The following is a 14,509-nucleotide window of genomic DNA, read 5'->3' on the forward strand; positions in this document are numbered from 1 at the left end:
GCAGAAGAGTTTGTGAACCATGAGGAGCCGAATCAGACTAAAGATTTAATTTGAAAGACAAATATTTAGCCGTTTTGTGTCTGACCAAGTACCCACTGCAGAAGAGTTTGTGAACCATGAGAAGCGGAATCAGACTAAAGATTTAATTTGAAAGACAAATATTTAGCCGTTTTGTGTCAGACCAATTACCCACTGCAGAAGAGTTTGTGAACCATGAGAAGCGGAATCAGACTAAAATTTTATTTGAAAGACAAATATTGAGCCATTTTGCGTCAGACCAATTACCGACTCCAGAATAGTTTGTGAACCATGAGGAGCAGAATCAGACTAAAAATTCAATTTGAATATTTAAGCTCATAATGCTGCGCAGGATTGATTGGAATAATTGTATAATATAATATTTATTTCCAAAGAAAGAGAAATGAATTTCAAGAGAAAAAAAGAAAGAGATAGAAAAATTCCAGGACTTACCCAAATCTTGGTCCCGATAGCCCATCCTACCAACACATCTAAAACCCCTACTTTCATCCGAAAACAGCCACGTATTTCTTTTTTTTTTACGGGGAACTTGAAAGAAAATCAATTTCAATTTAACTACACTTCAAAAATCATAAAATCAGAGACAAATTGTTTTAAGATCTCTACCCACATTCGCCAGCTTTTTTAAACATTCAGCAAAATTATTCCGAACATTTCTTTTCAAAAATCTCTCATAAAATCAAAAATTCCTGAGAAAAATGCACAAAGAGAAAATGGCTCAAAGAGGGACAAAAAGTGATTGATTCTTGCACTTGACAGTACCAAACCTAGAAATACGTATTTTTTTCGAAATGATTTTCACAAGAAAGAGCGAAATATAAGAGGAATAAATATTTTGGGGGTTTGAAGATTTACTTCCCTCCTTCTACGTATCCCCATATGGATTTGCATTTAAATAATTAGAAACAAAACCTACCAAAGAACTCACAGAGGTGCCCAAAAAGCCAAAATAAAAGGGCTGAAAACTCATTCCAGAAATAGGGTTTAAATTTTGAAATATACTAAATTTACAGAGGAAAAAGAAGTATATAGTAAGAAAGCAAGAATAACTGTAAAAGTCAAACGGTTACAAATAAATAAGTTGAAAATTTATTGTAGCTGGTTGAATTTTTACATATACCTTGGAAATAATATACCACTATTTTGGCAGCATACCGACTTTACAACTCCATAGGAGAGGGGCTAGCACATTCACAATAATAAATGGACCCTCTTTTACTAGGGATTTCTTTTTTTTTACATTGCTAACCATATTATTTGGCTCAGAAGGACATAACGGTCTTTACACAAATCCAGAAAAGAAATATTCTCTGATCACACCCAAAACATTTCTTCGAAACGTTCTCGCCTTTTAAGTAGCGTTAACTAGGCATTGACAACTTTCATCGAGCCGTCCTGGCCGAGTGGGTTGGTGCGCTGGATTCGGGATCCCTTGTCTGAGAGGACGCGGGTTCGAATCCCATTGTACCCAATTCTTCAGTTTGGGACGGGGGTCAGTGGCATGACTCTGTAAGCTTAGCCAGAGTCGACCCAGCTCTAAATGGGTACCTGGAGAAATCTGGGGAAGGTAAACAGGAAGGGTGTGCGAAAGCACAGGATGGCTGGCCCCCAACCCCCCATTGCACTTCCTGGCTGAAGGGCCAAGAAACGGTGATCAGCATCACCGGTACGGACTGTAAAGTCTAATGCCGTATCATTTACCTTTTTTTTTACCTTTACCTATTGACAACTCTAGTATGGTATTTTACCTTTGAAGCTGAGCATCACCATATCGTGGATGGAGTGTTTTTTCATGAGCCATTTCAGTTTTTCGACAGAAGCCTCGCTGTTTATTTTAACACTCTTTTTAATACCAAGGAAAGTAAAAGCGAAACAATGTTTGAATTGGTGAAATGGGAACTTAAACAGCGGCGTATGTCTTAAACAATTAAGAAAAATTGTCAAACAATAAAGAGGAAGGGAGCTACGAGTAGGGGAACAAGTGGCACCCTGAGATTTACGCCAGGTGGTGAAGAGTGGGCAAACTCTTGGTAAAAAAAAAAATTTTGAACAAAAACCACCAATTTACAAACACCATTATTCTAAATGAAAGGCCAAACGAAACTCTATTTAAATATTTTTTTTCACTGTCAGTCAGTTTTTTTTTTGTCTTGTTCCTTTTTATTTCATTCCAAGATCGTGTCCATCCAGTGTGGTCTTAGAACTTGTTTGAAGTACCTAGGACAATGAAAACGAAACTTGATCGTTTGAATTAGTAAAGTGAAAACTTACACGCAGGAATAGGCCTTAAATAATTAGATTAATTCGATTTTCAATGAGGAAAATTTCCATATGCAGTTAAGCAGTTTCCAGTAGTAGAAGGTGTTCGGTAGAGTGAAAAATCAGTGAAAATCAAGCTAACTTGGGCAGCTGTAGCATTTTAGGAATTGACCGTGGTGGCAACCCTGATACTAAGGAAGAAATATTCACAAATCAAATTGACCTATGAGCCTAATAGAGAGAGGAAATAATTTTTGCCGTATAACACCAATGAGGTGGAAAAAAGCAGCTTTCCTTTGAAGGTGTAGTTGTCTTTGCGAATTAACACACTTTTAATGTTTGAATTTTTATGGGCAAAAAGTGTTGTCAAATCTATATAATCAATTTCGCTTATTTATTTTCATGGTTCAACATGAAAGTACTAACAAAAGTATGATATACTTCGTATATGAAAGGGGCTGCTTCCTCATCAACGCCCCGCTCTTTACGCTAAAGTTTGACTCTGTCTCTCAACCCTTCTTTATAAAACAGTAAAAAACTTTAGCGTAAAGAGCGAGGCGTTTATGAGGAAGTAGCCCCTTTCATATACGAAGTAATTTATGTTCGTTTTAAGTTTTAATGTCACTCCTTGCTTTCAGTTAAAAAACTTTTTTTTTATTTAATTTCTGAACGTTTTTGAATCAATGCATGTTTTGATCTTGGCTCTCCGCAGAGGAATAATTAAAACGAAATTTGCATATTTATCTTGTTTGGCTAAATGGCTTTCTCATAATTTTGATCGATTGATTTTGAGAAAAAATGAGTTGTGGAGGAAGCCTAGTTGCCCTCCGATTTTCGGTTAATTAAAAAGGCACCTAGAACTATTAATTTTTTACGAATCTTTTTATTAGTAAAAGATATACGTAACTTATAAATTGGCTTACGTAAAGAACTTTTATATTCTCATGTTTTTATTACATATATGAGGGGGTTCGCCCCCTCGTCAGTACCTCGCTTTTTACACTAAAGCTTAAATTTTGTCCCAATTCATTAAGAATGACCCCTGAATCACAAAAGCCGTAGAATAAATAGTTGAAATTACTAAAAATATCTTACGTAAAGAGCGATGTAATAGGAGGAGGTGAGCCCCTCCTACTACCTAATCCCTCCAATAATTTCTGTTCGTTTTAAGTTTTAATGCTGCTCCTTACTTCCAGCTAAAAAAAAACTTTTTTATATTTATTTTTTCATTGTTTTATTTATAAGTAATGCTAGTAAATCCTGCACTCCCTTCATGGAAATTTTCTTCCCCCATGACAAATTCCTCGATGGAAAGTTCCCCCAGCATATCCCCTTCTTCTCAGCCCCTTCCCCCAACCAAAAAATCCTCCTGAAAACGCCTGTACACTTCCCAATAACCATTACTACATATAAGCACTGGTCAAAGTTTTTAACTTGTAGCCCCTCCCACGGGGACTGTGGGGAGTAAGTCGTCCCCAAAGACATAGTTATAAGGTTTTTCGACTACGTTGAATAAGATGGCTATCTCAGAATTTTGATCCGTTGACTTTGGGAAAATAATTAGCGTGGGAGGGAGCCTAGGTGCCCTCCAAGTTTTTTGGTTACTTAAAAAGGGCACTAGAACTTTTATTTCCGTTAGAATGAGCCCTCTCGCAACATTCAATGACAACTGGGTCGATACGGTCACCCCTGAAAAAAAAAAAAAAAAAAAAAAAAAAAAAAAAAAAAAAAAAAAAAAAAAAAAAAAAAAACAACAACAACAACAACAAACAAATAAACACGCATCCGTGATCTGCCTTCTGGAAAAAAATACAAAATTCCACATTTTTGTAGATAGGAGCTTGAAACTTCTACAGTAGGGTTCTCTGATACGCTGAATCTGATGGTGTGATTTTCGTTAAGATTCTATGACTTTTATGGGGTGTTTCCGCCTATTTTCTAAAATACGCAAATTTTCTCAGGCTTGTAACTTTAACGAGTAACGAGTTTTAAACTTATATATTTAAAATCGGCATTAAAACGCGATTCTTTTGATGTAGCGCTTGATCCGGGTCACTCCTTACTACAGTTCGTTACTACGAACTGTTTGAAAAAGAAAAATCTTAGAAAATCTCGGTTTTCCGGTATGAATTGACCAAAGGTGGGCCCAGGGACAAAAAAGCTTTTGAATTTGATGTCCCTGCAACTTTTATTTTTAACATCTAAACTTTTAAATTTTGAACATATGAACGAATACTAAATTAATACCAAGATAATGGCAAAAAGTAGAACAAAGCATACTTCGTTCATTTTGCGCTGCCTTGTGTTGAAAAAGAGATGTGATCAGCCACTGTCTATGTCTGATAACAATTTTAACCTAACATACCTGATAGGCAACAGGGTGAACATCTGGTCCATGATTAGTCGTATCCATTGTGTCACGGGTATTGCTTTGTGAATTATCATCATGGGGGCTATAGGCAGGGGGAGGCGTCTCAGCTAAAACAAAAAGTAATTTCAATAAACAACACGAACAATACCAAGCAGGGTTGCCAACTGTAGCATGAAAGTGCTATTTTAGCACTATTTTATTATGTGTACCACACGCTCAGGATTGCTAAACTAGTGCTAAAAAAGCAATAAAGTGCTATTTAAGCACCATTGTAGCGCTATTACCGTCAATGTTTTGACTATAGCACCGCAAATAGCTGTTTAGCACAGAGATTTGGGCAATTGTAGCATTTTATGAATTGACCATGGTGGCAACCCTGATACTAAAGAATAAATATTCATAAATCAAATTAAGCTATGAGTCTTATAGAGACAGGCAACAATTTTTGCCATCTGTTTAAATATTGTGTGAAGTATTTTCGCTTGAGTAAAGTTCTTTGTGCAATGTTTACGTAATTGGCAATGTTTTGTTTTCTATTTGTAATATTATATTTTTGTATCTATGCTCATGCGTATTTTCCTTTCTTTTCATTTACTCACTCCTCTATCATTTTCAATATTCTATGAAGATATTAAAAATAAATTATTATTGATGTTAATTAGACTATTTAACAAAGACAATAGCAGAAAATGTCACACAAATTTAATTTAACAAATGGCCTTTCCAACGTATTCACAGATTTAATTTCTTGAAAAACAAATACTCCGTAAAAAAAAAAAATTCATTGTCTAATTTAATTCAATCTAGACTATTGTGAAAATCAAACTAGCTTTCCGTACTAGTAGTTTTAATCCGAACTTGATTCTGCAGATATCTCAATTTCTTTTGTGATTACCATGACATACGAAATACATTTGTGTTGAATGAATATCGCATACCGACTGTCTCCAGTCCCTGAACAAGAAAGGTCCACACCTGATAAACATATTACCACATTACTATATTACCATATTACCACATTACTATATTACCATATTACCACATTACTATATTACCATATTACCACATTACATATACTACTCTTTTCAGTTCTCTACTCTTTACAACTACTCTTTTCAGTTTTCCGATGAAATTTTGAGATCACTCTGGGTTATTACTCTAATGTTTTAGAAGTATATATTTTCATTTTAATGTGCGAACTGTGTTTTTTGTGATTTAATGTTTTTGTTTTGTTTTTACAAATTTCAGTATGTTTTTATGCTCCGCTTTTCCATGTGTTACGAGCTGGTAATTAAAGTACCAAGGATAGTGAAAATGAAATGTTTGGATTGGTTAAGCAGAAACTTCCACAGCCATATACATCTTTAAATAAATACAAAAAACGGGAATTTAATGAATTTAATTTTTAATGAAAAATACCTTCATATGCAGTTATGCATTTCTTTTTAGTAGCTGTATGGGCCAAATTAAAAGAAAAGAAACATGCAAAAAAAGAAGCTAAAAACATATGATATATGTGTTTTTACAACAAACACAAAAAACTTAAGAAGATAAAACTTTACTTTGAAGGAGTAACTGTCGTTAGGAATCAAAATATTTTGAAAGTTGGAATTTTTAATTACGAAAACTATTTTTGAACTTTACTATTTATTGGTTTCTTTTAATTATTTTCACGTTTCAACTTTGTAATACTGGCGAAAATGTGACACTGTCCTAAAAACAGCTTTCAGTTTAGCAATGGCACAAGGTGACGTTAAAAAAAAAGAAAAAAAAGAAGAAAAAGCGATGATAGGTTTATTTCGTATCATTAATTTTTTTTTTGGTTTTCTTAACTTTTTTCCTTTACTATTCTATGCTTTTAACACAAAATGCTAATTTTTTACTTCATTTCTGGTAAATCTCTAATAGTATATCCGGTTAGTAGTTGGTTGCTATCCTACTGACTTAAAATTTTTCTAAGGTATATATCCAATTTCCACCATATTTCCTAGATAATTGGATTCGTTCATCCAAAGGATCTACTACTCTTCCAGAAACTAGCTCAATTCAATTTTCCTAGTTATATAAGATCAGAATTTAAATTCCAACAACACAAGGATTTTCAAACTATATTTTTCAAGGAATTATAGAATTTTGAAAAAAAGAATAAATCGAATGCTTATTATTGATCTGTAGCTCGATCTTTTATATCTATGCTCTATCTCGGATTTACGAATTTCAGAAATCCTCGCTGTACCCCACAGACAAATTGTCACACTGTAACCCGGATTTACGAATTTCTTAAATCCTCGCTGTACCCTGGAAACAAATTTTTACGCTGTACCCCGTATTTATGAATTTCATAAATCCTCGCTGTACCCCGGATTTATGGATTTATCTATCCCGGAGCACTGAAAACTGGCAATAAAAAAACTGATGGGTATATGTGCCCCCTCCTATGTTTATACAATCATTTTTTTCTCTATGAAGCGGCCGGAAGAAAAAAAAACATGGGGTACATACTACTTCTCACTACGATACTTGTCAGTCAACGCTCTGCTCTAATCAAATCCCTGAATTGTCCTATGTTCTCGCATCCATAGAAGTACAAAAACTTTAGGACCCGTTGGCTAGGAGCGTCAAAGCATCTATTAGTTTCCTTTCTTTCCATCTTCTCTTGACAGGGTATAGTCCTTCTTTACTGCATTCATGAGTATTAAGGGCTTGCCATGAATTGACAGAAAGCATATTAATACCAATTTGCCCTCCCCTTTCCTATCGTCAATGGATATAATATTTTCATATTAAATGCGACGACCCAAGGCAAATTTAACTTGCAAAACTTTTAAAAATGACCCTCCTTAAAAATTAGAAAAAAGGGTCTTCCATGAAAGAGAAATAAATTGTTTTCTCATTTATTCCTGGTAAGAGTAAAACTAGGTTCTAGCAGTTCGGCAATTTCCGATGAGAGGGAGAAAATGATGGGCTACTCTATTGGTTTTTGTCTCGCCTAAGCTGAATCTAAGCCGTCTTCAATTGCCCTTTTCAGACAAAGTGGATCAAATTACGTCAACATGGGCATCAAATCACTGTACCCCCAGCTAGGGTAATGTTGGTCATGTCCCATCAAGGTATACATTTATTGGTTCTGACGTCCTCAGGCCAGCTCTGAAAAAGTCAACTGAAGACACTGCTTTTTGCTAAATACAATAATAATCACCATCTACATATTTAAATGGACCTAGAGTTGACAAAATTCATCACTGATGGCACAAACTCTACTTACAAGACAACATTTAAATTCTATACCAAACTTAAGAACGCTATACAAAATCAAGAAAATATTCAGGTTACTCGCCTGGTAGAACTGTAGCTCAGATTTTTTTTTATGTATGCTACTATATGGAAGTTCTACTAATTAGTATACATTTTTGGTTATAGATTTTACATAACAAACAATACAATACCGTCAATTTAAGAGCAATGTAGAAAAATTTTGGTTTAAATACTCACAACCTTTTGAAGTATCTTTGGATCCTTCATCCTCGCTTGAGCTGGCTGTCAACAACAAATCAAGAAAAATGAAAAAGATATACGAATGAAGGATTAAATAGGAGAATTATGAACAGTTAATTTGCAGCAATACAATTCTATAGGTTAGACTGATTTTTATTGACAATATCTCCAAGCTTGCCCTCGAATAAGAGCATACTAGTTACAACCCTAGAGCTAAGGTCGCATGCAAATAAGACACGGAGCTCAAGGGGGTTAAATTTAAACAATTTTAACTGCCATCTAATGTTTCACGGGAAAACAAGAGAGCACCATGAGGTTGTTGCATAAAGGGGGTAAAGCGAAATATATGGCTGAAATAACTCAAACAGTCATATACCTAGCCTTAATCTCATACATAAAATCTAAAAAAATTCTTAGACTGCACGGCTTTTCCATTAACAGAATTTTATGGAGAAAAAAACAGGTATAATTTAATAAAACAGAACAAAGAAATAATTAGATGATAAAAATACAAATATTTCGATTCCAGTCCGGGAGCCTTCATCAACAGAATTTTTTTTAAATAATAATAAAAAAGATATTTTCCATTGATAAAAGCTCCCAGACGTGGAGTCGAAACATTCGAATTTTTATTATTTAAAGTTTTTTGTTCTGTTTATTTTGTATATACCGGTTTTTTCTCCCTATTCAAATTTTTAAATATAAATAAATCTCCTATCAATAAGGAAAATCTACAAATTAAATTTTTCTAATTAAAATAATTTGAGCATTCTGTAGAAAAAAAAGAAAAAAATGTCCTATTGCAGTTGTATAAATTGAATCATGGCTTCTTCAACGGTGCAGTGGGAATTTGGGGCGCGGCGAGTGTATGCCACGGGAACCGCAGCAATAACAAAGAAAATTGGACAATTTTTCTTTTTTAATTATTGAACTGTATGAGAATATTTATAACTCAAAATAAATAAAACTGGCAAGTTGATCAGGGAAAACCTACAAGTAAAGTTGCTATAGCCAAAATCATTGATATGGACTTAAAAATAAAAAATAATTTATTTCCGAAGTTCTTCTAATGAATGTGAGTCAAAACCAAACAGTTATAGAGAGTACATCAGCGGTTCTAAAATTGGATGCCACAACCAAATGCACCAAATACTTCAAGTACCGCAAGCATGTGCCACAAATGCAACGGCAGTAGTAAAGATAGTTGGCCAAAAACTGAGAGAAAACAGGCATGAATATGCTTCAAAGTGAAAATTTATATAATTACCAGTAAATCAAGAATGCAGAATGTATAGGCTGACTCGTTGTACACCATTACGTCGTGCATTTGTCGTCCGCCATTCACTTGTTTTGAAACAATAACATCTCTTTATTTGTTAAGAATTTCATAGCAATGAACCTCGAGTCGGCCTGTACAATCTGCATATCTATGACAATTACAGATGGAAGTATTGAACAAAATAATAATAGCAGGGATTACATTATTTATACAGGATTTGCATATACTTATTAGGGATTACATATACTTATTAGCAGCGATTACATCCGTAGGAAAGATGCCAAGTCCTTAGCTATACCGATTTGCAGTAATTACTTACTAGTCCTAGTAGCAAGTAGTCGTCCTAGCCAAGTGGATGGCGTGCTGGATTTGGAATCTCTTGTCCGAAGGGCGAGTGTTCAGTTCTTGGTGCGGCCAGTTATCGTCTTAGCCAAGGACTAGTGACGTGACTCTGTAAGCTCAGCCAGAGTTGACCCAGCTCTAAAGGGGTACCTGAAGAAGTCTGGGGAGGGTAAGCAAGAAGGGTGCGCAAAAGTACAGGATGGCTGAGCCCCGTCCCCCCATTGCATTTCCTGGCTGAAGGGACTTGACATAAATTGTCCCAATAACGATCAAACTAGTTTTCAGGTCGTGATTTACGACAAACAATAAGCTCAGTGATTCGAAACGTAATACACAAGAATTATACCCAATAGCCTAGGCCTACCTGGTATCTGTCCATAAGGACTACTGGGATCACTTGAAACCACACTGGCTGGGCTCGGTACGCTTGACATCTGGGAGCTAGGATTTGGCAGGGGGCTCATGGAAGGACCGCCTAAAAAAAAATGCAATATTAAAAAGAAAGGAAAGAGAGGAAGAGTGAGAGAGACTTATAGAGGAAGAGAGAGAGAGAGAGAGAGAGAGAGAGAGAGAAAGAGAGAGAGATAGAGAGAGAAAGAGAGAGAGAGGATGGGAAGTAGAGAGAAATAAGAAAGAGAGTTGAATGCACAACTAACAATAAAGTGATGTACTAATAATATAGGAGAGAGACTATGGTTCTAGGGACCACGTTGGTTGGGCATAGTGTTGAAACATATAACCAAAAACTAGAATCAAAGAAAGCAACGAGATGGAAAAATAACAGCACCATTTTGTTTATGTATCTCCGCTTTAACTCTAATTTGGCATTATATTTCCACTGACTCTCTTTTCATAATAGAAGAAGCTAGTTTTTGTTCACCAGAAAAGACAAGAGACGATCAGCACGCCTCACAAGGCTCTCTACTCGGGAATAGAATTAAGGACTAAATAATTACATTTCCAATATAAATTCTTTATAAGGACTTCAAGACAATGAGTTGACTCCCACTTTTTGAGCGTACTTATATGAGAACGTGTGACATCAATCACCATTAAATATCAGATAATTAGTTCTGCACCTCTACAAACATTTTGTACATATGACACATCTTGAACAGTTTTTCAGCTTTTCCTGGACGTGTTACATTTTTTAAATTATAGTTATAGTCATTGTGATCAATTACAGTTTGATTAAGCTTATTTAATGAGCTCTCAATCCTTATGTTTTTTTTTTTTCCCATTTTTATGAAGCAAATGCTTTACATGTTAAGCGTTTAAATGTTTAAAAGTTTAATTTTATGAGATTTGTTTCATAATCACTATCCTACAGGCCAATGAGCCTTTGTGGGGATTTGTAGATTGTGGTGTTACTATTGTATTGTTATATGAAGAATAAATCTATCTATTTATCTACGTGATTAAAAATGACAGTTTTGAATTAAAAAAAAAGGGTATAGTTGGGGGAAAAGTCAAAGTCATGGCCAAATGTAGAAAAAGCCAAGACAGATTGTCCAATTAAGTGGGCATCAAATGCAAGGTTAGTTTTTGTTTTTAATCGAAAACATTCAACAGAAACTTGGCATTTGAGCTAATTAAATTGGTGAACTGCACAGAAGTATTTTCTTGCAAAATAGCTCTTTTTTGATGACTTGGAATAACTGAATTCATTGAAAGCAATTTCCCTTCTTTTCTTCGCAAGACTGCCAAACAGCTCTTAAAAGCATTAAATAGCACACACAAGACCTATCCAAATTGACAGGGATCCCAGAGCCCACTTCCTTCCCAATATGTTGTGATATTAAACTACTATAACTAAGCAAATCACTCTTGCTTTTGTAAGTTCTTTTTGGAACCTCCATAAGGGGACAACAACTCAATCTAAACTGACCGTACATTCTTTTTTTGAAGGCCCAAAGAGGCTGACCAATTCAAGCTAAATTTTACTTTTAAGAATTAAAAAAAATAGTACATGACATTAATAATACTTTCAGTTTGCTATTGTTTGGGTTAAAAATTAAAAATTGTTATGTTTCAACAATTTTTAGCTAATTTCTGCCGTATTTGCATATTAAAAAACCCTGGACACTGAAGTTCAAAATTATAATTCAGTAGATAGATGAACTGAATCTTATCTATAGAGTGATAGTTAAATTTTTTATCTTTCTTTGAGATATTAGGACCAGGGGAGAGCAGAAAAATAGCATATCAACTCTTGCACAGGGGATATATGCCTTAATCGTATAGATATTTAGCAATCCGAACCAACTTATAGGCGTTTCACCCGTAACAGCGAGTGAAGAAATCTCTACGATCAAAAAGAACCATTTTCTATCATCCATCACAGAATCCTTGGAGCTTGACTTAAAGTACATCCGCGTGTAGCTTAATTATCATATTTCAATGTAAAAATGAAAAGGGAACAAGAACAGTCAAAGTCACCTGATCCTGAGTGGGAAGGCGTATGTCCAAATCCATGGCTTCCATAAGACACATTATGTGGCATTGTTGGCTCTGGCATTTGCTGAAATGGAAGAAACGCATGGCCAGGCACGAAATCGCTATGGCGTGGCACTAGGACTGGCGGCAGTACTGCAACACAAACATGGAAAATCATGAACAGATATGTAACAATGTTTCGTTGTTAATCATAGGTTCATATTAAAAATAAATGAAACACAAAACAAACAGAAATTAAATAAAGAATCATATTCAACAAAAATATAATAGGTACTATTGTAAATGAATAAATAAATTTTAAAACGAGTAAAACTTCAATTGAATATGCAAATCAAGCTTAAAACGAACAGAAATAACTACAAGCAAGAGTTTAGCTACTGCCCGTTTCCCTAACAGTAAAAGTCTAAAGCCTACTGCGTAATTGGCGCTTGGAGTCTCGGTAAGAACTAGTAAAATGAAACTGAATATTTGACATATAGTAATATTAACTGCTGAAAGCTCACCAGTTCAAGATTTTATTTCACGGAAATTTTCGCTTTGTTTTCAATGTTGTAATAAGTACAAAAGAAAGTATTTGCAATATAATCCTTGTTCAGTAAAGCGCCAATGGAGTAAGCTAGAGGGAACTGAAGCAAAAAGGGAACTAAAACTTTAAATCTATAATCAAATGAGCATACTTCAGAGTCTAAAGGACCACCTCCTCCGCAAGAACCTTGTATACCCCCCGAGCATAACTTACAACACTTGCCCTTAGGCGCTGGGGAATTGTGTCGACCCTCAGTTTTTGTTTTCTGACCTTTGGAGTATATGAACGGAACGGCTATCTCAAAACTTTAATTGCATGGACTTGGGTGAAAAAGGGCGATGGGGGGGGGGGCTAGTAGCCCTCCAATCACTTTTGACTCTTAAAAAGAGAACTAAGGCTTTTAATTTACAAACAAATGAGCCTCCTCCAAAGTCTACACGACCACCCCTTCCATAAAGACCCTATATGCTGCCGGGACATAACTTACAACACTTGCCTCTCGGCTCTTGGGGGACCATTTTACAGTTGTATATATGTAAAAAAAGAAAATATTTTCTATGTCGACACTAGAGATTTTGTTTTCTGATCTTTGGACGATTTCAACCAAATGGCTATCTCATAAATTTGATCAGATGCATTTGGAGAATAGAGGACGCGAGGGAGAAGGCTAGTTGCCCTTCGATCGCTTTTGAATCTTAAAAAGAGAACTGGAACTTTCAATTTCATAACCTATTCCGTAAATACCTTATATGCCACCGGGGCATAGCTTACAAGAGCTGCCCCTGGGCTCTGCGAGGTTGTGTCAACGTCGGAGTTTTGTTCCCTGATCTCTGGAACATTTTGAACAAATGGCTGTCTCAAAATTTTGATCCGATGTATTTTGGGGAAAGAGGGCGTGGGAGGAAGAGACTAGTTGTCCTAGTGTCTCTTTGGACTCTTATAAAGGGCATTAGAAATTTCAATGTTCAATCAAATGAGTCTCCTCCAAAGTTTATACGACCACCCCTTCCATTAAAACATTATATGCTCCGGGCATAATTTACAACACTTGCACCCGGGCTCTGGAGGTTGTGTCGACCCTGGAGTTTTTGTATTCAGATCTCTGGAGCATTTTGAACAAAATGGGTATCTCGCGTTTTGATCAGATACATTTGCAGAAAAGAGGGCGTGGAGGGGACGGGGTTGGGGGGCTCTTTCTAGATTTATAGAGTAGATCCGGAGTCCCTAGAATTGGGTTAATCTCAAAGGTCTGCTCCACAATTAAGAAGAATTCTAAAGATTCCCAAAATTTCGTTCAATTCTGATTCAAACTAAGAGCTGTAGTCCCAAGCCAACTACATTACCCTGCTTCACGAAAAAGATACCGGTCAATAAACCCAATTTTCAGGAAACGGCATTTTGACGAAACCGTTTGTCATGCCTGATTCAGATACATTTAATCCTACTAATACCTTTAAACAACTTTTAAAGAAAGCAGTGGCTTTTCTATTAATGGATATTTTACTGTCTGCACAAAAAAAGTAAGAAAAACAAGGTTAAGAATACGGCACCAGACCCTTAAAGTCCAAACCGGCGGTGCAGATCTCTACTTCAAGGCCCTCCTGCCAGGAAATGCCATCCTGTGCTTTCGCATACCCTTCCCGCTTACATTTCCCAAATTTCTCCGGGCCCCCATTTAGAGCTGAATCGACTCTGGCTGACCTTAAAGAGTCACGCCATTGACCCCTGTCCGAAACCAAAT

At 35.7% G+C, this 14,509-nt stretch overlaps 1 protein-coding gene across 4 annotated transcripts in view; it reads right to left on the reverse strand.

Moving 5' to 3' along the window:
- LOC136031489 (protein mothers against dpp-like) overlaps positions 1–14,509 on the reverse strand; it is a 68,760-nt gene that overhangs the window by 26,479 nt on the left and 27,772 nt on the right. For all 4 annotated transcript variants that reach the window (XM_065711132.1, XM_065711131.1, XM_065711133.1 and 1 more), the window contains exons 4-6: positions 12,225–12,374; positions 10,150–10,260; positions 4,664–4,776 (exon numbers count right to left, since the gene is read on the reverse strand). In XM_065711132.1, coding sequence (XP_065567204.1) covers positions 4,664–4,776; positions 10,150–10,260; positions 12,225–12,374 — 374 coding nt within the window. The remainder of the gene's footprint in view (positions 1–4,663; positions 4,777–10,149; positions 10,261–12,224; positions 12,375–14,509) is intronic.

This window comes from Artemia franciscana, chromosome 9 (genome assembly GCF_032884065.1).
Source record: "Artemia franciscana chromosome 9, ASM3288406v1, whole genome shotgun sequence".
Taxonomy (NCBI): Eukaryota; Metazoa; Arthropoda; class Branchiopoda; order Anostraca; family Artemiidae; genus Artemia; species Artemia franciscana.